This window comes from Prinia subflava, chromosome 3 (assembly GCF_021018805.1).
Source record: "Prinia subflava isolate CZ2003 ecotype Zambia chromosome 3, Cam_Psub_1.2, whole genome shotgun sequence".
NCBI lineage: Eukaryota > Metazoa > Chordata > Aves > Passeriformes > Cisticolidae > Prinia > Prinia subflava.
In genome coordinates this window covers 1,538,241-1,562,074 of record NC_086249.1, presented here as the reverse complement: position 1 = coordinate 1,562,074, position 23,834 = coordinate 1,538,241, and the positions used below count along the sequence as shown (strand labels likewise).

Below are 23,834 nucleotides of genomic sequence, written 5' to 3'. Positions count from 1 at the left end.
AAGCTCTACTGATTTTTTAATTTTTTGTCTCAAAGTTGTATGGTTAGTTTTGTGATTTGGTATAACACCTATTTAGTTCTGATATTCAGAATTCTAAATTCTCTAATGTTGAGTTTATTTCTTGTACTTTCTTCCCTGAGCCATACAAAATTATGAGGACAAATCTAAACTTGAGGTTGTATTTAATTCTATTTTTTAAAAAATTTTGCTTAGATTTTTCTAAAGCACAGCTGGCCTGCATTCAGGAGGATGTATGATAAAGGGAAGGACCAAGAATGTTTGCAGGACTGAAGTGCAGATCTTCCCATGAAGAGGACTGCTAATGTTTCTCAGGAAATGCATTTTACACAATCCTATTGATTCACGTTGATTTCTTACTCACATTTTTTCTTTTTTCATTTAAATTTGACAGCAGATTTCCACAATTTACTGAAGTGAAATCACCAGTCTAATTTTGTTCTAGCTTTTAATCAGCTTTTTAAAACCATATTCAACTTTTCTTGGTTTTGCTATGTTCCAAAGATAAAAATATGAAAACTAATCAAGATGGATCATTGATTAATTTTTACTAGGTGCTTGTACTTACTGATAGATGTGCATTGTCAAATTCCCGTGATTGATAGATCTACATTTAACAAAGGGAATTGGACTTCCTTCATATTCCACATACCTTTTTCAGTGAGAATTTATGTTTGACTTTTCTCTAGGTTAGAACTGCTTTTTCTTTTTTATTAAATATTATTGTTTTCAGGAGTGAGTGTTCCATAAGCAAAATATAAATCCATTATGTGCCCTGTAGTGTTCTTACTCAAGTAAAGTTCTGGTTATTTTTTTATCATAGCATCTAACGAAATACAGCTCCCTCCTTCTGGATCCAGAATCCCTGATGCTCCAAAAAGCCCATTGACAGAACTTGGTAATTACTTTCTTTGTAAATATGAGTAAACTTTAGTGAAAAATTATCTTCACAAAGCTTGGTCCAATGAGAGAAGTAATGTAATTAAACAGTAACACACAAACTTCTTACATTGCACCCTTCTTGTGGTACTTTGTGCATCCTTTCATTACATAACTGGGCCCTAAGCTCCGTGCTCTGATGTTTGTGTTGGTGATGAGTGGGGATATTTCAGCAGGTTATGAGCATTGAATTCCTTGCTGGGAAGAACATGATGTTTGTGTGGATGCTTTCTTCCTCCTCCCTTCCTTCTTGTTTTTCTGCTGGGAGACATCTCAGATGTGAGGTCACCGCATAGGGAATCATTTGTGTATAGTGTATATTGTTTCTGTGTCCTTGTTGTTACCCTAAACTAATTTTTGTCCAGTTCCAAGTGTGCAGTTTTTACAACTGTCATTGTTGAGCTGTTTGTGGCAAGGGGTGTCCAGTGGCAGCCCTAGTCCCATCTGTCACCATCTCGTGCCTCTGCTCCTCAGCGTTGTACCCTGTGTCTCCCTTTCTCAAGACCTCTGATTTCATAACAGACCTGCATTTTCTCTGTGTTTGTGTTAGTCATAAGTAGCTCATTCTACTAAAAATATTGCTTGGATGATTTCTGTATTTACAGCTACTACACTAGTTACCTGGGGGGCCCTTGAATGAGATTAATTTATATTTCATTAAGCATTAGACAAGAAGTTATCACAGAATAGTGCTGGCTTATTAGGATGGCATACTTTCGCTTAATATAGTCTGCCAAATTTTAAAATAATTTCCAGGAACTCCTCTTAGTTCTTGAAATGTATATTTGAAGCAGATTCTCAAGAGCATGAAAATAATCTTCACAAATTGTTCTTCATTTGATAGGGGTTTTTGACAGCTCTTTTCCAGATATGTTTAAGGGATAGAGATTGACATTTGTTTTCTCTGTAATGAAAGACATTTCGTTAAATACAATTAGAAGCAGCATTGGAAAGAGAGAGACCTGATAATTTAGGAGCTTATTTGCTATAAATATAGCTGAAAAACTGAAAGTTATTAGAGATGTAAAGTCTTTTTTTTCTTTCTGTAAAAGAAAGGTAATAATAATCTAATCCTGTTTGTCTCAGTGGTAAAGGTGCAATAATAGCAACACTTGAGAAAAAAACAAATGTTTAATTCAAGTATTTATTATGGTTTTGTTCTCATGTCCTCTGTTCCCTTTGAATAGTTTGACTTGGCAAAAGTGGGATTTCATTATGTGAGGCTAGGCCCAGCCATTGGGTCAGAGGAGGCATCTGTGCTCCCCATGAAGCCACTGCTGAATTCAAAGATATTCTGTGAGAGTCAGGGCATGGTTATACAGAGAAGATTTCTCTGCACAGTGCCTCTGCATGCCCTGATCATCTGCTGTCATAAAACCAGCAAAGAAAACAAAATCTAATTTATGAAGTTCAACTCCATCTGACCTGTATTCTGCCCTAGCTCCCCTGAAGAATTTCTTCTTTATTTTTCTATCTTGACTGTGCTAGAGGGAGATCTCTCTTTTGTTTTGTAAACTTCCTGTGTGGTCAGTATATTTTGAATTCAAATGTTTATGAAAAGATGTCTTTGTGAACATGCCTTCAACCTTCTGATGCCTTTGAGAGATCTCTTATAGCTCCTACTGGATGTAAATGGATCTATGGAAGCTTTTGCCAAAAGCTGGGAATCATATAGGGTTTTTTGGTAGTGTTTTCTTCTCTATAAATATAGAATAGAATAGAATGGTTCTGTTTGCAAGGGACCTACAATGATCATCTGGTCCAGCTTCTGAGTCCAACTCAGGATAATAACCTGGGATCCAAATTGTTGATGTGATAAGGTGGATTGAAAGTAAATGGGAACGCAGATCCAATGTATGAAAAAAAAGGCTGTTCACTTTTTGGCATATATTCATATTTCCTGTACTGATGAAACCTACACCTATTTATTTGAATGGGGGATTTAACAGAAAGAAAAATACTAGCTTACCAGTACATACAGTTGAGTAGGATCAGTAGCAGGACACTAGTGCAAAACCTGTACATGGTGGAAGCTTGTTCATGATGACTTCTAGGAAAGAGTGCCCAGTTCCATCTTGACTCCATTTTCATTAAAGCACACTTCAGGTTATCCATACTTCATCTGAAGAAACCAAAAGGTCTTTGTAATAATTCTCATTACTGATAACAGATAGTAGGTGTAGTTTACTAACTTCAACATTTCACTGATTTCATTGTACTACTCTTCTCTTATTTTTTGCCATTGCACCTCCTTTAAAAGTAGTTATACACATTGCAGTAGTGACTAGAGACCTGCAAGTGGTGTGAATATCAAATATTGGGTTGTAGCTGCCTTGCTGTGAATAAAATCTTCTTGAGTAATAAGAATTGAGCTTGATTAGCTAGGATATGCTAAATATGAAGGGGGTAGAAATTAATGGAACAAAGAAACCTTCACACGAACAAAAAATAACCCTTGATAGTTACAGCTGAAATTAGGTTTTGTATCTAGAAATAGATTTTGTATCTTGCCAGAACAGTCTGTCTTGGAATGATAAAATTTTGTGTCACGTTTGCTCTTAGCTACTCAGAGTCCAGCCTCGAAATCCATACCTCTACCTTCTGCAGAAACCAGAGAGATGGAAATGGGTAATTAGCAGATTAGTTCTATGATTTTTTTCCATAATCTTAGCATCATGCAGATGTGCAAATGTCCATCTTGGCTACCAACATTCACAGAGAGCTGCTTCTTCACCATTCTTGTGTCTGTGTAACTGCCTGAAAAATGTATTCGTGTCAGCTTTAAAACTGCCTAAAAACCATGTTGTTGTATCTCGTCGTCATCTTATTTCCTTCAGTATAGCTCCAGCTCTTACCCAGAAAATTTACTAAGAGAGAATTCCTTGCTGGTAAGAGTTCTTTCAAGCATGTGGCGTTGCTTCTCAAGGCCAGAAGCCTGGTTTTCCAACCATCTCCTGCCCTTGTCCTGGCCGTTGTCTCATGTCTCACTCAAGGCCATCTGTCACCTTGCTCAGCTTTGCCTTAGCATCGTCTGGAAATGCACAGCCTTCGCTCAGCTCTTTGATGCCAATCCATCAAGTCACAGCTCTCTCAGCATTTTAAGCTTAGATTCTTTTTTCAGCTTTTGAGGAAAAACAGACTGTTTCTCCAGGATCCAAAGCATCTGGTACCATGGAAGTGCAACCAACCCGATCCGGTAATGACTTCTCATGAGGTCAATCCTCCTGACATCTGGGAACTTTTGGAGGAGGCATAGTGCCCCTCATGAAATAGTTTGTTCACTTGCACATAAGTGAAGAATACCTGTAGGTACGAAAGTGCTGCATCAGGTATCAGACCTCTTTATGACATTCTATGTCAAATACTAAACCAGTTCAGGGGGTTTTCCATGTTTGGCAATAGCGTGTAATTCTTAGTTTTAAAATTAAATTTGACTTATTGTAAGTATCAAATTTAAATAGGATTGTCCACACTTGAGTTTCATAAATAGAATATCCTGATATGCAGAAAGATTCTGAGTTGTAAGAGCTGAATGGAAACTGAAGAAATTCCAACATATTTTGAAACGATCGCTCTTCTTTTAGCCTTTCTGTATAAGCATAGACATAATTCTGCCCAGATTTCTAAACTGGCACTATAAAAACATATCACCCAAGATTCAGATGCTTTCTAGTTAGCCTTTACAGAATTTCTATTATGTGTTTCTCTTTTTTAATAGATGTTATTTGCCTGGGGCAACTGACAGTTTTCCAAAAGAAGGAAAAAAATCATGAGATGAGAGCCAGTTGGAAAGATTTCATTTCATTAGAATGCCAATAGTGTAATGCCTGATGCATACATATGTTTTTGGAAAAAATTATCATTGAAGGAAATGCATTACTGAGAGGGAGATTGATTGCAACAGTCAGCTGTTCACGTCTGACAAAAGACAGTTTCTATGTTTCCTTCCTCTTTTGTCATCCTTTTTCCTTCTCCAGTTTAGCACTAGGATATCCTCCTTCCTGATCCTGGAAAAAATTCCATGCAGTCACAGTTTGCTACTTTTTATTCATAATTTGTTCTCCTATTTTGAATAGCCTTGTATTTCCACTTTTAAGCTCTATATTTTGCCTTTTTGTGTGAGTCTGATAACAATTTGGTCATAAAACGCATTATGCATTAATGCATGGTTTTAGAAATCATTTTCAAGTCATACTTAATCATTTATTGTACCTTTCAGACTCCTCCCTTCTGTGGAACATAATGTGTTAAATATTACCCAGAAGTTTTGTCAGCTTATGAAAGAATATGATGTTGTTGCCGAAGGTTTCTTGTCACTTCAAAACAATACAGTATTATTTTTGCTTTTATTTTCCAGCTTCACACGACTTTCTTCACGTTATTACTACTCCCCAAACTTTTACATCTTCAGAAATACCAGGCACTGGTAAATTATAATAATATCCTTTCAGAAGAATACCCTTTTGATTGCTTGGTGACGAGAAAGAAGTTTGGTGCTGCTTCCATGTTGATGATTTCAGACAGCTATTGCACACTAAGTTGCTTGCTTTGGGTGTTGCCCTGTATCTTATTTTTTCAAGTCCTCTATCAGCATCCTCATTCCTATGATCAGGCAGAGCACAAGTTTAAAGCAAATCTGCAACTAGCTTGCAGAATAATGCAGTGTTGATCAGAGAGATGTGTCAGGAAAAGATTCAAATTTTGCAAGGTTTAAGGCTGTTCCAGTCAAGTAAAATACCATGCTTTTGAGTGATAAGGGGTTTTTTGTTTGTTTCTTTCATCCTGTTAATTTTTCACTTAAAGTTTGCTGTGATATTTTTCCTATATATTGTCTTAAAATAAGTAAGTCAACATAGCCAAAGCCAGAGTTTTCCAACTAAGCTATACTTTGAGTTATAACTTTGGGAATAGATTGATTTTCCTGTAGCCTTAGGTAGGTGAGGAGGCCCAAGTTAATATCTTGAGCTAAGTAATTAGTGATGGTGTATGGAATAGACAAAGGCGGTTAACTTTTAAATAAGTAATAAAAATAATAAATACTTCACAGAGTAGTGGAAAGAAAAAATTCTCTCCACCACATGTTCCTTCTTAATTTACTTACATGAAATAGTTTTTCAGGTTTCGTTCTTTGTTTGTTTTTAACAGCAGCTAGAGATACTACTGATTTGGAAATACCCATGCCTATAAATACTACAGAGCTTCAGCTGTTAGAATGGCATGGGGTAAAATTGATAAGCTGACTTCATTATAGTTTCAAAGACTTTGTTTTCTTTGGTTTTTATCCTTGCTGCTCTTTTTAGAAGCTTTGCCTTGCTTTAGTTGTCACCATCACAGTAATTGATACTCTTGTTGCTGTTGCTAACTAGATTCTCATCTGCACTCGCTATTCATCTTTGTAGATGGAGAATCAGAGGCAAAGAGCAGAGTTCCCTTTAGTTGGTTGTGTTTCATTTTCTCATTATTCAGATTCCCAGCTGTGGACATGGTTTTCTTAGTTTGGGGTTGCTTTTTTTCCTCTGCTGAGAGAAGTTAATTGCAAGAGGGAATAAAGTACTTACACATATTTCTGTGTAAGGTTTCCATAAAAAGGCTTGGCTCCTGATTACTTTCTGGATCCAAATGTGTTTTCTTTCTTTCTGCCATGCATTATGTGCAAAGAGTATTAGGTAATAATAAGAATTCTCCTTATTATGACTAATTAGGCCACCTGGTTTCCACATTAACTTCCACACTAGCATAACAGTTCATGAGACAGAGTAATGCCCAGCTTGCTCAAAAGCAATTTTCCCTGTGCTTCCATTTTAACAAAGCAACATCTGTTTGCCAAGTCCTGAGTTATTCAGGTAGCTCTGAGGCAATTAAGCCTTCTAACACAAGATTATCTTTCCAGATTTGGGTGAAAGGAAGCCTCTTTCTTCAAGATTCACAACACCTGGCATGCCAGAAATGCCACCAATCTCAGCTGGTAATGATACTCGTTTTCTCTCTAGTTCCCTCACATATAGGCAGTCTCTCAAAAGACACAGCAATACTTTGCTAAATGGAAAGTTCATTTTGACTTGCTCTGTATAAAGTTGGAGAGACAGAAAGTAGTTGCATCTGTTACAACATTTAGGACATTTGGAATGAAATATTGCAATAAGATGATTTTTTTATGTTGGTAAACAATTAGCTTGTCCAGGTTTTCTTGAGAAGGATTGTTTGTATATATGGATATAGATAGATGGATGGATGGCTGTGGAGGCCCGCTGTTAGGAATGGTTAAGTAAGTGTTAAAATGTCAATTTTGTTTCTTTTGCACATTGGAAAAGTTCCTCCATGGGCAGAAAAAAGATCTATCTACTGTTCTTAAGTAGGTGCAAACACTTTGGTTAGTGAGTATTGCTAGAAAAAGATCAAGTCAAAGACACCTGTACAGAAGGATTTCCAAAGTATTTCCAAAGACTGGGAATATCAAAATACCCCAGGGGGATTGCTCAGCACTTTTTCCTTATTGCCACCAGCTTCATCCAAGGGCATGTTTGTCACAAGTCTTGCCTGCCTTAAACCTGAAACCAAGCCCAAAGCAATGGGTAAACATACACAGTGAATACACATACTCCAGATTAGACACTGGTTTATGTGTTACGTTGTGCATTGTCCCTGTGCAAAATTAGGATAAGAGGGTATGAGGAGATCACATTGGTAAAGGGACTCGTTCTTCACTGTACAAAGAGTTGTACAAGTGTAAGTTGTAAGATTTGCAAAAATTCTGTGGAAGATTTTCCTCTTTCTCTTGCTTGCAAGCATTATCTACAGAGATAAATTCTCTGCACAGTGTTTTGTTAATGCCAGGGACAGTAATTTCTGACCCACAGAATGAAGGATTTCATAGGGTTACATAGGTGTGATTCTTAGTTGCCATATTACCTCTGCAAGAACTTTTAGAATCTGTCAAGGAAATGTGAGGAGTGGTTTGGTGAATTGGATATTTTGGCATTTTTTCTGCTGATGTAGAGACAGTGAGCTACTGAGGCTCAGGGAGTGTTGTGTGAATTGCAAACAAGGCAAGACACTTGACCACAGGTTTGAGCCGCAGGGTACTGCCAGGAAAGGGCACGCGTGGCCCTAAATACAGACATTTAGGGCATTGTGAGCTGGTGCTGCCTGTAATGCTGTGGCAAGGCTGAGTGGACATCTCAAGATCCTTTCTGTGTCTGACCGCAGCAACTGAGAGACCAGACCTGGAACCGACCTTGTCTGCTCCACGGGAAAGCACCAGGAAGGGTAAATAGCCAGCGGTTCCCTCCTTCACTGCTTCCTTGGCAGTGCCTTCTCTGCAGGGATGAGCCTGTGCAGATGTGCTGGTGTCCCAAAGAGGGGCTCACTGATGTGGCTGGATCCACACAAATGTAAGAATTATTCCACCTGCAAATTTCCTGGAGAAGCTTTTCTAGGCTTGCTCTCATGCCTTAGCTGCCAATGCCGGCTGAAAGGCAGCATTGTGCCACCACGGGCAGTGAGGCTGTGCCACGGTAGCCCAGCCCAAGCAGGGCCACGTCCCCTTCTCCAGAGCTCTGCCTTGAGGTGACCTGTGTGCCAGCAGCCTGTGTGAGGCCCTGAAGGTGGTTTCTGTGTTTGATCTTAGCTCCCCGAAGACCAAGGCCGAAGTCCACCACTCCTTCCTCCCCGGCAACTCAACAAACCGTGATGGGTAACTAGCAACAGCCTTCTCTCCCCATTGTCTCCCATCTCTCACTTCCCATCACACCTCCCATCCCAAACCACCTGGCATCCCTGGCATCTTCCATGCACAGGATGAGGCCTTGTTGGTGCAGCTTGGCTGGCCGGAGCACTCGCCACGCTGGTTCTGCAGTTCTGCTCTTTGATCCCACGCTTTTCCCGTGGCTGACAAGCATTTTCTGCAGGAGGCATGTGACATTCTGCAGAGAGACCACGTTGTTGCATCTGGCCTTCAGCTCCATTCCCCTGCTTCTGTGTGTTTGGGTGGTGGCTCTTGCTTTCTCTGATGCATTCAAACAGTGTTCCCAAGAGGCAAACCCAGCTGAGCTGGCACAGGAACACATCACAGCTGTTCAGCTGCCCTCCAGGCATTCCTTGGGCAAGGCTGCACCTCTTGGTTGCCTCACCACTGACTTTCAAGGTGGCTGGTTTTCTTCTGCCCATGCCTTCACATTGCCATCACCTGGAATCGTGAATGCTTTGCCCTGCTGCTGCTTTTGAGGCCATGTTTTTTAAAACTGATACCTCATTTCAGCTTTTGGTGAATATTAGGATGTTTCTTCATGGTTTAAGACACTGGTAGCCTCTGGTACTAACAATATTTCTTACAGATTTGACAACTGTGCAAAGCAGCATTTTCCCAAGAGATATTAGTGTTCTTTTAGCCCACCTGTTACTACTCTTTGGCCTACATTGGGATAAACCTTCAGTGTAAATATAAACGGGGCCATACGTGCAAACCATTTTTAGTTCAAGCATTGGTTATGGCACTTGGTGACAGTGATGGAGATGCTTGTGGCAAGAGCTTCTTTCACACTGGCAGATGTGCAAGACCAGTCCCAGGTCCTTGCAGTACTTTTTGGCCCATGGGGTAATAAAGTATTACATGAGCAGGCTGGTGTGCCTAAAATCTGAAGTTGAGTGCAAGTTAAAAATGTAATGAACACTACCAAGTGACTTGGCACATTTGTCTGGAGCAGTCTTGCTTTCATATCAACTGAGATATTTCACACTCTTCATGAGCTTTTCCAGGGAATTCACATTCTTTACTTTGAATTATTTGAAGTAATTCTCTGAGCTTTCTTGTTTTTACAGTGGAGAAATCAGATACGTTTAATTGTAACGAGGCATATAAATTGAGTTGGGCTAAGGCTATTCCTTTCTGTTTCCCTGTCTGGTGATGTTGTCTGAATCACTTTTTATGTTCTTTTATTTTTGCCAAAATTTTAAATTGGATTTTTTCCAGTATCTTCATCTCATAAATTTGCATTCTCCTTGACTCCTCTTGGCCGGTGTTCTTGTACTTTTTCAATCTCACATTCCTTCTAACCGCATGGGAATTGTTTTCCATATTCCTTGTGCCATTTTATTTCATCTTTTGCATTATATTCCTGTGGATTTGCACATCTTTGCATATTAACTTCTTTCTTTTTAGAATTCTGCTAATTTTGCAGAATATATTTTTTTCTGTTCTTTGTTTGTTCTCTAAACCATTTACTCCATTGTTGTAGGTGATGCCATAGTTCATGTATTTTTTAAACAATGAGCCACCATTTTTTCCAGCCTCACATGATTTTCTTCATGTTACTTCCACTCTCCAAACTTCTACATCTGCAAAAGGGTCAGAGCAAGAGACTGGTAAATGGCATTTATTTTATTAACTGTCCTTGATTTTTCTTTATATTCAAGTGGTAGAATTCTGATGTCTCTTATATCTCCTGTGTTCTGATTGTTGCTTCCAGTGGTATTTCATTTGTTCATTGTAGCTTCCTGTCATTTGTAATAATTACCAGTGTAGAATTTGCAGTTCTAGCCTCGAGTGATCCTGACACCACCTGGCTCTTTCAGGCTGGTGTTGTATTACTGAAGAGTTCTGATGTGCTCAGTGGGATAGAATTTAACACTTAAAAGGAAACTCTCCAGCTTTGATGAATTTTGGGATATCAGCATAGCAGTTATCCTTTGCAGGGAGAATGTTTTTCTTTACCTTTACCTTAACCTTTTAAAGAGGTTAATTGTTTTATAACTTTTAAAGTAGTCTTTATATATTATAACTTTTTAAAGTAGTCTCTAAAATCGAAAAGGCTGCTGCAGTACAGCATTTTGGTGCTAAAAGTTATTGTTACACTTACTTCTGGTAATAATTTGTTATTTCCCTCCTTGTATTCATGAAGAATATAGGTTTTTAGGCACAATTTGTACATTTGTATTTGAGAGTGTGATTTTCCCAGAATATACACATAAAAAGTAGTAGAAGATTGCTGTGAGGTTCTCATCCTTGGTTCTGTCTGTGCTGGCATGATTTATCAAGTGACATTTTATTTCATCAGTGTATCAAACATCACTCTCTTTCTGGGGGCCAATCAAATGAAATTGAAATAGTTTGTCATCTGAAGATTAGCTAATTACAACATACATATGCTATTTGTCTTTTCTCTAGTCTTATTTGGCTACAGTCTGGTCAATGTTCTTTTACAGATAAATGTTCTCTTCACAGATAAATTTGGAAAAGCTTTTATCTGTTGCAGAATTCACACTAAACACAAACATGGTACAGCTGTACTAATACCCAGTGGGTGGTGCTGACAGTTATCTCGCCTCTGCATGAACACAAGATTTTGTTTCCTTTTGAAGTTGAGGATTCTGTCTATCCAAGGTCATTTCTATCTTCATTAGACAGAAAACTTTTAGCAGTTTATCAGGCATGACTTTGCTGTTGTCTGCAGCATTATTCTCACCGAGTTACCACAGCCTTCTCGCTGGATTTAAAGAACTAGGCTACTTACATTACTTATTACTTGGCCTTACAATTTAATAAATCATGAGTGTTCTTAACATTGAGTACCCACTCTTCATTTTTTCATATAATGCCACTCATAGAAATGTTTATTTCATGCTCTAGGCTGCATAATTTCTCTAAAGGAAATGGTGGTCTTAGGGGCTGATAAAATCTGATTTTTTTTGCATTTGTGTTTTTATTAATGTATTGTCAGAAAAACATAAAAAAATATTTTTAAGCCATTTTCTGGCAAAGGATGGTCCGTCTTAACAATCCTGCTCTATCAAAGTAGCTTTATGGCAGTCGGAGGGAAAATCAGACTCTTGGCCAAAACATGATTTTGTAGGAAAATGTTTTGATACCACCTGTGTCAAAATTGTGTGCATGCTGTATCAAAATAATATTGGGCCTTTGAAACTCCTTATTTAAAAGACTTGTCTGGCACATCTAAACTAAAGTGCAGGGGAGAAGGGGTTTGCTATTGCTATTGGATAGAACTTTTAAATCAGATGCAAACAGCTGGCCTAGTAGCTAATGCCTAAAATTAGATATTACGTATCCAAAAGAAAACCTACCCCATGAGATGAAAATTTAGTAGACTACCGCAAATATCAATTCGAAGTGAGTATACAAGAAATCTAAAATAAATTAATTTCCCATGGACCTGCTAAGGGCTGAAGATCTCCTTATCCAAAGGCTGATTTCACAGATTGTTTTCATATTTGATCCTAGCTACCCGGGGATCAGGCCTGAAAATCACTTCTCATCCCTCCATGGAAACCAGAGGGAGCATGATGGGTAAATAGCTTATAATTCCATTAGCTTTTCCATGGCTTGCCATCCCTTCCAGCAGCTGTGGAGAGTGCCAAGGTTCATTCACACACATTGCTTTGAGGACTGCTTGATGCTGGACTTTCTCCTCACACTCCACCCCCATCCCTGCTCAACTCAGCCATTTCTGTGCGATCTAAGCTGGAAAATAATTCCCCTCAGTGACAAATAGAACTCTGCTAGCTTGTGTGTCTCTAGGTTTCTTCTGGTAGCTGCAGTTTTCTTTCAAAGAATAACTACTTCAAAAAAAGAGGCCAGTGAGAGGAAGATTGCTTCACATGAGCTACTGGAATTGGCCCTCCTTCCTTTCACACCAGCTTCAGTGTTCATGTAACACCTCATTTCTCAGCTGATCTTTACAGCTGCTGTCACCTTGCTTGATGTCACATCAATGTTGTCTTGAACTGCCCAACAGTTACTGGCCAAATACTGTGGATCTGAAGCCAGTTCTAATTTTAACTCCAGATTTTCTTTCAGCTTTTGATGAAAATCAGCACATTTCTTCAAGATCTGAAATGCCTGGCATCCAAGAAATGCCATCAGCTGTACCCGGTAATACTTGAAAAATATAATTTTAAATAGAAACTGTCCCAGAGATTTTAATTTTAAAAAATAGTTTATTATTGGTTAAGTTTCATATGACTCAAAATAACTTGAGAACTGTCATAATTAAGTTGCTCTCTCAAATACCAGACTAATTAAGGAAATTTTACATGAAATAGTAAATATTCTTTTCTAATTTTGGCCTGTATTCCTGGTATATTTACAGGTCTGTATTGCTGCATTTGGTGTCAATAGGCATGTCTTATTACATAAAGTAGAGTTCTCTTTTTAAGTTGCAATTCTGCAGAGGGGTAGAGTGAAAGGTAATATAAGTTTTGTTTAAATCCCTGAATGAAATCATTCTGAGTTGACACTGTTGAGCAAGTCCCATAGAAATAGCAGGGACAATAGCAATGAATATACAGGGCTCAAAATAGTGAAGAATAGACCCTTAAATACTTTAATTGAATATATTTAAAGCTGTGATTAACTTAGACATTTTGCTGCAAGAAAGGGAGACTGCATAGGCAGGAGACTAATAGAAACAAAAATGTTTCTCACTTGTTGCTTTATTGCTTGAGAGCAATTTTGTAAATAAAAGACACAAAATTGTAATTAAAGGAAACATTTCAACAAATTGCTCTTGACCAGACACTTCCACGGTAGATCAGATCTTTCCAAACACCCTTGAAGCCTGTTATACCAGACCCCAGTGAAATTGAACTGGTGGATTGATGGTATTTTATTGACATTTAAATTAATTACACCTAATAATATGTAATAATTTATATAGTTTTCCTGTTCTTCCTTGGTGACATTTATCCTTTAGACCTCTTCTACTTCATCAGATCTTAAGATAAGCTAATTTACCAATACCTTACGAAATGAGACCCTGAAAATGCAGTTTTATCAGTGTACAAGGTTCTGTTTCATTTAGTATACTTGCAAGAAGAAATATTTAATTTCCATTCAATAATGACACTTTCCTCCAAAGTCTATTTCAAGTTGGTACTAAAACTCCCTTGCAGCTAAAAGTAGTTTAGGTTTAACTCTCATCACATAGCTGCTTGCTGCCTATTTTCTGCTGTGAACACATTTTCTACTAGGTCTAAACGGCCAGCCTGCTGAAGGACAGTTTTGTATCTGTCACTTCTTGATCAGCAGCTAGAAAGCATTTTTGGCACAAAGTGCAAGAGGACTGATCTTTTGCACAAACTGGTATGAATTTCTTCTTTCTGTTGGTGTAATTTAAACTCCAGAAAGTGTGGAAAAAGATTCTTAGGAGTTCTGTCTAGCATCAGGTACTGGATCTTCTTGTCACCATATTGGGCCATGTGTCTTTCCCTTTATTCACATGGTACAGAAAGGACCTTGAAGGGTCCAGTATCTTGCTTGTGTTTGCAGTGACATCATCTTGAACAACACAGCCTGTGTGTTTGCTTTCCCAGCAACAATCGGATTCCTCAGCACTTGAATCCAGATTTTCTGGGCAGCTCTTAATGAAACACAGACAGTTTCACAATTCTAAAGCATCTGGAGTCACAGAAATACCATCAGCTCAGCCTGGAATTGACATTTCTTGCAAACTGAGTGTTCTTGATTATCAGAAGGGTTCCCAGGGTGCTTTTGGTGAAATGTTGATTTCCTTTACTTTGGGGATAAGAACAACGGCAAGATAAAAATTCTTCATTGGGTACTATTTTTGTTTAAGACAATATCTATGATGTTTAAAATACTAGATTATGATCTTCTTTCCAAATTCTGAGTTCACTTCTACAGTAGTAATTGGCCACTGACCAATTATTTATTACTTTGTCCTGGGGTGACCTGGTATGTAATGGAATTTTACAATGAGATACTGTGAAGCTTGTAACCAAACTTTAATTTCTCTACTATATGCAGTGTGTCATGATACAGATAGCTGTTGTACTACTCCAAGTCATAGCCTTTTTAATTTTCTGTTTACTTTCTTATTACTGAGTATTTCTGTGGTTATTGGCATTTAAGACATTGACCTGGTCACTTACAATGTTGGGCAGAGTGACGTATGCAGGAAATTCTCCTTGTGGATTTATCCTCTATAAATATTGTTCACGTTCAGTTGTGGGTTTAAAACAATTAATTGGTTGTTCAAGTTGTAAATCCTGAAGTTGCATAGAATATTTAAACATATTTCTCATTAAGAAGGACTCTCCAACTATGACAAAAATCCTTTTAGGGAGATTAGAGGTAGCACAGTGAGCATTGCAAACCCAATTTCAGGGTTAGGGGGTTTTTTAAACAGCTTGAGACTTGATCATCTAGATATATCTAGGGGGAAAAAATTTATTTAGGGAAATAAATGTTTATCAGCTTTCTGCATATTTCCTAAATGATCAGGCCGATTTCTTTTATATTTTCTTCCTCTATAAGACAAATTTAATTCTGAAGACAGGAACACCTTTTTTTCTTTTTCTTGGTATACTCTGAGCCTTGTCTTCTACTGCAGACCTCTGTAGATACTTGCAAATGTTCTGTAGTATCCTCTGTACACTAACAAGTAGTTACTTCCTTTTATATTTGCCATCTTAACAGCTATGTTGAACACTTCTTTAAACCAGTGGTAGGCAAGAAGACACTCAGAAAATGTATTTGTGAAACTCTTATTATTCCCATTTTTTAACAAACAAAATGAAGATGGAGAGACAGCAAGTAGCCCTGTGCCACAGAGAAGTGTGTAGTCAGATGAAAAGGGAGAAATTTCTGAAACTCTTTTAATTCACCCCCCTGTCAATCTTCCCTACAAACTTTTGATGCATTTTTGAAAGATTTTGTTTGCTAAGACTGGATGAGTCTGACAGAATTCTTTCAGAACAAGTACTCCATGTTTGAAATGTTCTCTTTGTTGGTCCATCAGATTTGTGCTCTTCTACTTTTTGCTCTGTGTTCTTGCAAGTGTGGTGACAGTTTCCAAACTTTCATTCTGTTTTCTGAGATGAACTCTTTGATTACCATCTCTTTGTGTTAGGAATTTGCTCTATGAGAAACTTTTTTCTTTTTCAATAATATATTCTTAGACAAGAGAAGGGATTTTTATTTTGGTCTTTACATTCACTGCTGTCATTTGTGTATCTGTTCACTAATTACTGTGCAGTAAATGTGACTCCTCTTGTGGCTTATCCTTGTCTTCCAGTGTCAATATGAGATTCTGTCTGTTCAAAGTACTTCATACCTGTTCAGAATGAAAACTTGTAAATTAATCAAGATATTCTATTAGAGATTCTTACAGATTTTGGCTAAGAAAGCACAAGTTGGTTTTCCTCTACCAGTGAGCCCAACTATTGATGGAAATCCTTTATGCATTTTTCAGTGAAGAACTTATTGTTTCTCTTTTTTTTTTTCTCCAGGTATATATTAGTTTAGACACAAGAGTTCATATTTTTAAGTGTGGTGAATTATCTAATAACCAGAGCTAGTTGATAGTTTTTCAGATTAAATATAAGGTGGGCAGTATCTTTGATGCAAACCAAAGCTCTGGCTATATATTCATCGACTAGTTTGAATTTATAGTTGGAAAATATTTAATGTCTGAAAAGGATTTTGGAATGTGCCATTTACTGCAGTTAAAAGGCAGCTCTGAAACATCAAGACTGCCACTATTGTGCAGTTAGGAGCAGTGATAACTACTGGCTGGGCATTTGTGGTAATGTCAAGTGACTATAATTTGATGTAGGTTTTATTTGGTAGAAAGTATACACATGAGAAACCACAACTTAAATACTGACTTATTGGGGTGTGATTAAAGTCATGCTTTTATATGCCTGGAGATCCTGCCATAACATCTCAAGATAGTTTCAATCTCTAATCTTAGCTCTCCCGAGACCAGTTCTGGAGCCCACATCTTTTCCTTTCCTGAAAACCACGAGGACAGTGATGGGTAAACAGCAATTCCTTCCTAATTTCTATCATTTCACAATACTTAAATAAGAAAAGCTGTGTTTTAAAATTTAGTCTAAACATTTCAATTCTTTTACTGATAGTGGAAATGCCAAACATTTCAGCAAGATGGTCAGTCATTAATGTAAATGATGAGATACTTCATTATTAGGCTTTTCAATTACTCTTCCTAATTTTCTACTCTGTAACCTTAGTTCGCTAAAGATGAACTATCTGTATACCACACCACCTCAACTAAACCCCCAGTTTTGAAGTGGAATAATCTTGTAATGAATGCAAATAGTTACGTAAAAGAGCTGAGTGTAATATGGAGTTTATTCACAGAGTTCTGTATTGACACAGCCTTAAAATAAAAAGTTCACCTCTATTTCTAAAGGCATTTTTCTGGTTTAATCTTAGTTACTCAGAGACCAAAGCTGAGATCTATTTCTCCTTACCTTGCAAGCCAACGAACAGTGGAGGGTAGAAAGATATTTTCAATTTTTTCTTTTTCCTTGCTGTCATTTCACATAATTTTCACCTACTTTGAACAATATTTCTGGTTTGTTAATGCACTTTAAAACACTTGCCATGCTAATGGCATGATTATGATGTTTGAACATATGCTTCTTTCCATCACTTGAAAAGTCAGTTTTAAAGGGACCAGTGACAAAAAGCATTTGTCACAGAATTACTCTGTGGCTCTATGTGCAGTGGTTATTTTGAAAATTCTTTCTAGAATGAAATATTCCAACATGGCAGAAACATTGTTTTATGTCTTCTTACTGATGTGCATTTGTTAGCATACAGATTTTTTTTTATCTTTTTGAATGAGAACTAAGGTTCAACCGTGATGAATAGGCATGTTAATCGTTGTATTAGAGACTAACTGTATGGAAGAATGGGAATTTTGTTACACAGAGAATTGCAAGGTCTTTCATGTGAATGATGAGAGCTGATATATTCTGTTATATGTAAAAACAATAATAGTGAAAACACTAAGAAAATACTTATTTTCAAAAATTATTGAACTTTTAAGAAAAGTTGGAGTTTTGACTGAATGTTGATGTGCAATGTGCAGTTTATGCCTTAGTGCTAGAAAAAATAATAATTAGTATTTGCAGCTGCTTCCATTGGAGACATACCCAGCAGTTCTCATCCTGAATTTTGAATTTTAGATGAGTCTTGGCTCATGCTCTGTCTGCATTTCCTGTTGGTTTTGTGTCTTCCAAGGATGTGTAAGGAGTGGTTTGGTGAATTGGATATTTTGGCATTTTTCTGCTGATGTAGAGACAGTGAGCTTCTGAGGCTCTGGGAGTGTTGTGTGAATTGCAACCAAGGCAAGACACTTGACCACAGGTTTGAGCCGCAGGGTACTGCCAGGAAAGGGCACGTGTGGCCCTAAATACAGACATTTAGGGCATTGTGAGCTGGTGCTGCCTGTACTGCTGTGGCAAGGCTGAGTGGACATCTCAAGATCCTTTCTGTGTCTGACCGCAGCAACTGAGAGACCAGACCTGGAACCGACCTTGTCTGCTCCACGGGAAACCACCAGGAAGGGTAAATAGCCAGCGGTTCCCTCCTTCACTGCTTCCTTGGCAGTGCCTTCTCTGCAGGGATGAGCCTGTGCAGATGTGCTGGTGTCCCAAAGAGGGGCTCACTGATGTGGCTGGATCCACACAAATGTAAGAATTATTCCACCTGCAAATTTCCTGGGGAAGCTTTTCTAGGCTTGCTCTCATGCCTTAGCTGCCAATGCCGGCTGAAAGGCAGCATTGTGCCACCACGGGCAGTGAGGCTGTGCCACGGTAGCCCAGCCCAAGCAGGGCCATGTCCCCTTCTCCAGAGCTCTGCCTTGAGGTGACCTGTGTGCCAGCAGCCTGTGTGAGGCCCTGAAGGTGGTTTCTGTGTTTGATCTTAGCTCCCCGAAGACCAAGGCCGAAGTCCACCACTCCTTCCTCCCCGGCAACTCAACAAACCGTGATGGGTAACTAGCAACAGCCTTCTCTTCCCATTGTCTCCCATCTCTCACTTCCCATCACACCTCCCATCCCAAACCACCTGGCATCCCTGGCATCTTCCATGCACAGGATGAGGCCTTGTTGGTGCAGCTTGGCTGGCCGGAGCACTCGCCACGCTGGTTCTGCAGTTCTGCTCTTTGATCCCACGCTTTTCCCGTGGCTGACAAGCATTTTCTGCAGGAGGCATGTGACATTCTGCAGAGAGACCACGTTGTTGCATCTGGCCTTCAGCTCCATTCCCCTGCTTCTGTGTGTTTGGGTGGTAGCTCTTGCTTTCTCTGATGCATTCAAACAGTGTTCCCAAGAGGCAAACCCAGCTGAGCTGGCACAGGAACACATCACAGCTGTTCAGCTGCCCTCCAGGCATTCCTTGGGCAAGGCTGCACCTCTTGGTTGCCTCACCACTGACTTTCAAGGTGGCTGGTTTTCTTCTGCCCATGCCTTCACATTGCCATCACCTGGAATCGTGAATGCTTTGCCCTGCTGCTGCTTTTGAGGCCATGTTTTTTAAAACTGATACCTCATTTCAGCTTTTGGTGAATATTAGGATGTTTCTTCATGGTTTAAGACACTGGTAGCCTCTGGTACTAACAATATTTCTTACAGATTTGACAACTGTGCAAAGCAGCATTTTCCCAAGAGATATTAGTGTTCTTTTAGCCCACCTGTTACTACTCTTTGGCCTACATTGGGATAAACCTTCAGTGTAAATATAAACGGGGCCATACGTGCAAACCATTTTTAGTTCAAGCATTGGTTATGGCACTTGGTGACAGTGATGGAGATGCTTGTGGCAAGAGCTTCTTTCACACTGGCAGATGTGCAAGACCAGTCCCAGGTCCTTGCAGTACTTTTTGGCCCATGGGGTAATAAAGTATTACATGAGCAGGCTGGTGTGCCTAAAATCTGAAGTTGAGTGCAAGTTAAAAATGTAATGAACACTACCAAGTGACTTGGCACATTTGTCTGGAGCAGTCTTGCTTTCATATCAACTGAGATATTTCACACTCTTCATGAGCTTTTCCAGGGAATTCACATTCTTTACTTTGAATTATTTGAAGTAATTCTCTGAGCTTTCTTGTTTTTACAGTGGAGAAATCAGATATGTTTAATTGTAACAAGGCATATAACTTGAGTTGGGCTAAGGCTATTCCTTTCTGTTTCCCTGTCTGGTGATGTTGTCTGAATCACTTTTTATGTTCTTTTATTTTTGCCAAAATTTTAAATTGGATTTTTTCCAGTATCTTCATCTCATAAATTTGCATTCTCCTTGACTCCCCTTGGCCGGTGTTCTTGTACTTTTTCAATCTCACATTCCTTCTAACCGCATGGGAATTGTTTTCCATATTCCTTGTGCCATTTTATTTCATCTTTTGCATTATATTCCTGTGGATTTGCACATCTTTGCATATTAACTTCTTTCTTTTTAGAATTCTGCTAATTTTGCAGAATATATTTTTTTCTGTTCTTTGTTTGTTCTCTAAACCATTTACTCCATTGTTGTAGGTGATGCCATAGTTCATGTATTTTTTAAACAATGAGCCACCATTTTTTCCAGCCTCACATGATTTTCTTCATGTTACTTCCACTCTCCAAACTTCTACATCTGCAAAAGGGTCAGAGCAAGAGACTGGTAAATGGCATTTATTTTATTAACTGTCCTTGATTTTTCTTTATATTCAAGTGGTAGAATTCTGATGTCTCTTATATCTCCTGTGTTCTGATTGTTGCTTCCAGTGGTATTTCATTTGTTCATTGTAGCTTCATGTCATTTGTAATAATTAGCAGTGTAGAATTTGCAGTTCTAGCCTCGAGTGATCCTGACACCACCTGGCTCTTTCAGGCTGGTGTTGTATTACTGAAGAGTTCTGATGTGCTCAGTGGGATAGAATTTAACACTTAAAAGGAAACTCTCCAGCTTTGATGAATTTTGGGATATCAGCATAGCAATTATCCTTTGCAGGGAGAATGTTTTTCTTTACCTTTACCTTAACCTTTTAAAGAGGTTAATTGTTTGGACTTGGGTTTCCTGCTATAACTTTTTAAAGTAGTCTCTAAAATCGAAAAGGCTGCTGCAGTACAGCATTTTGGTGCTAAAAGTTATTGTTACACTTACTTCTGGTAATAATTTGTTATTTCCCTCCTTGTATTCATGAAGAATATAGGTTTTTAGGCACAATTTGTACATTTGTATTTGAGAGTGTGATTTTCCCAGAATATACACATAAAAAGTAGTAGAAGATTGCTGTGAGGTTCTCATCCTTGGTTCTGTCTGTGCTGGCATGATTTATCAAGTGACATTTTATTTCATCAGTGTATCAAACATCACTCTCTTTCTGGGGGCCAATCAAATGAAATTGAAATAGTTTGTCATCTGAAGATTAGCTAATTACAACATACATATGCTATTTGTCTTTTCTCTAGTCTTATTTGGCTACAGTCTGGTCAATGTTCTTTTACAGATAAATGTTCTCTTCACAGATAAATTTGGAAAAGCTTTTATCTGTTGCAGAATTCACACTAAACACAAACATGGTACAGCTGTACTAATACCCAGTGGGTGGTGCTGACAGTTATCTCGCCTCTGCATGAACACAAGATTTTGTTTCCTTTTGAAGTTGAGGATTCTGCCTATCCAAGGTCATTTCTATCTTCATTAGACAGAAAACTTTTAGCAGTTTATCAGGCGTGACTTTGCTGTTGTCTGCAGCACTATTCTCACCAAGTTACCACAGCCTTCTCGCTGGATTTAAAGAACTAGGCTACTTACATTACTTATTACTTGGCCTTACAATTTAATAAATCATGAGTGTTCTTAACATTAAGAGTACCCACTCTTCATTTTTTCATATAATGCCACTCATAGAAATGTTTATTTCATGCTCTAGGCTGCATAATTTCTCTAAAGGAAATGGTGGTCTTAGGGGCTGATAAAATCTGATTTTTTTTGCATTTGTGTTTTTATTAATGTATTGTCAGAAAAACATAAAAAAATATTTTTAAGCCATTTTCTGGCAAAGGATGGTCTGTCTTAACAATCCTGCTCTATCAAAGTAGCTTTATGGCAGTCGGAGGGAAAATCAGACTCTTGGCCAAAACATGATTTTGTAGGAAAATGTTTTGATACCACCTGTGTGAAAATTGTGTGCATGCTGTATCAAAATAATATTGGGCCTTTGAAACTCCTTATTTAAAAGACTTGTGTGGCACATCTAAACTAAAGTGCAGGGGAGAAGGGGTTTGCTATTGCTATTGGATAGAACTTTAAAATCAGATGCAAACAGCTGGCCTAGTAGCTAATGCCTAAAATTAGATATTACGTATCCAAAAGAAAACCTACCCCATGAGACAAAAATTTACTAGACTACCGCAAATATCAATTCGAAGTGAGTATACAAGAAATCTAAAATAAATTAATGTCTCATGGACCTGCTAAGGGCTGAAGATCTCCTTATCCAAAGGCTGATTTCACAGATTATTTTCATATTTGATCCTAGCTACCCGGGGATCAGGCCTGAAAATCACTTCTCATCCCTCCATGGAAACCAGAGGGAGCATGATGGGTAAATAGCTTATAATTCCATTAGCTTTTCCATGGCTTGCCATCCCTTCCAGCAGCTGTGGAGAGTGCCAAGGTTCATTCACACACATTGCTTTGAGGACTGCTTGATGCTGGACTTTCTCCTCACACTCCACCCCCATCCCTGCTCAACTCAGCCATTTCTGTGCGATCTAAGCTGGAAAATAATTCCCCTCAGTGACAAATAGAACTCTGCTAGCTTGTGTGTCTCTAGGTTTCTTCTGGTAGCTGCAGTTTTCTTTCAAAGAATAACTACTTCAAAAAAAGAGGCCAGTGAGAGGAAGATTGCTTCACATGAGCTACTGGAATTGGCCCTCCTTCCTTTCACACCAGCTTCAGTGTTCATGTAACACCTCATTTCTCAGCTGATCTTTACAGCTGCTGTCACCTTGCTTGATGTCACATCAATGTTGTCTTGAACTGCCCAACAGTTACTGGCCAAATACTGTGGATCTGAAGCCAGTTCTAATTTTAACTCCAGATTTTCTTTCAGCTTTTGATGAAAATCAGCACATTTCTTCAAGATCTGAAATGCCTGGCATCCAAGAAATGCCATCAGCTGTACCCGGTAATACTTGAAAAATATAATTTTAAATAGAAACTGTCCCAGAGATTTTAATTTTAAAAAATAGTTTATTATTGGTTAAGTTTCATATGACTCAAAATAACTTGAGAACTGTCATAATTAAGTTGCTCTCTCAAATACCAGACTAATTAAGGAAATTTTACATGAAATAGTAAATATTCTTTTCTAATTTTGGCCTGTATTCCTGGTATATTTACAGGTCTGTATTGCTGCATTTGGTGTCAATAGGCATGTCTTATTACATAAAGTAGAGTTCTCTTTTTAAGTTGCAATTCTGCAGAGGGGTAGAGTGAAAGGTAATATAAGTTTTGTTTAAATCCCTGAATGAAATCATTCTGAGTTGACACTGTTGAGCAAGTCCCATAGAAATAGCAGGGACAATAGCAATGAATATACAGGGCTCAAAATGGTGAAGAATAGACCCTTAAATACTTTAATTGAATATATTTAAATCTGTGATTAACTTAGACATTTTGCTGCAAGAAAGGGAGACTGCATAGGCAGGAGACTAATAGAAACAAAAATGTTTCTCACTTGTTGCTTTATTGCTTGAGAGCAATTTTGTAAATAAAAGGCACAAAATTGTAATTAAAGGAAACATTTCAACAAATTGCTCTTGACCAGACACTTCCATGGTAGATCAGATTTTTCCAAACACCCTTGAAGCCTGTTATACCAGACCCCAGTGAAATTGAACTGGTGGACTGATGGTATTTTATTGACATTTAAATTAATTACACCTAATAATATGTAATAATTTATATAGTTTTCCTGTTCTTCCTTGGTGACATTTATCCTTTAGACCTCTTCTACTTCATCAGATCTTAAGATAAGCTAATTTACCAATACCTTACGAAATGAGACCCTGAAAATGCAGTTTTATCAGTGTACAAGGTTCTG

General features: G+C 38.2%; 1 protein-coding gene across 12 annotated transcripts in view; it reads left to right on the top strand.

Moving 5' to 3' along the window:
- ABI3BP (ABI family member 3 binding protein) overlaps window positions 1–23,834 on the top strand; it is a 155,145-nt gene that overhangs the window by 61,466 nt on the left and 69,845 nt on the right. For 11 of the 12 annotated variants that reach the window (XM_063393737.1, XM_063393731.1, XM_063393736.1 and 8 more), the window contains 16 exons: window positions 842–916; window positions 3,520–3,585; window positions 4,079–4,153; window positions 5,315–5,383; window positions 6,848–6,922; window positions 8,164–8,223; window positions 8,585–8,650; window positions 10,243–10,317; window positions 12,191–12,256; window positions 12,767–12,841; window positions 16,683–16,748; window positions 18,248–18,307; window positions 18,669–18,734; window positions 20,327–20,401; window positions 22,266–22,331; window positions 22,842–22,916. In XM_063393737.1, the coding sequence (XP_063249807.1) occupies window positions 842–916; window positions 3,520–3,585; window positions 4,079–4,153; window positions 5,315–5,383; window positions 6,848–6,922; window positions 8,164–8,223; window positions 8,585–8,650; window positions 10,243–10,317; window positions 12,191–12,256; window positions 12,767–12,841; window positions 16,683–16,748; window positions 18,248–18,307; window positions 18,669–18,734; window positions 20,327–20,401; window positions 22,266–22,331; window positions 22,842–22,916 (1,110 nt within the window). The remainder of the gene's footprint in view (window positions 1–841; window positions 917–3,519; window positions 3,586–4,078; window positions 4,154–5,314; window positions 5,384–6,847; window positions 6,923–8,163; window positions 8,224–8,584; window positions 8,651–10,242; window positions 10,318–12,190; window positions 12,257–12,766; window positions 12,842–16,682; window positions 16,749–18,247; window positions 18,308–18,668; window positions 18,735–20,326; window positions 20,402–22,265; window positions 22,332–22,841; window positions 22,917–23,834) is intronic. The other variant, XM_063393739.1, reaches the window with a different exon arrangement.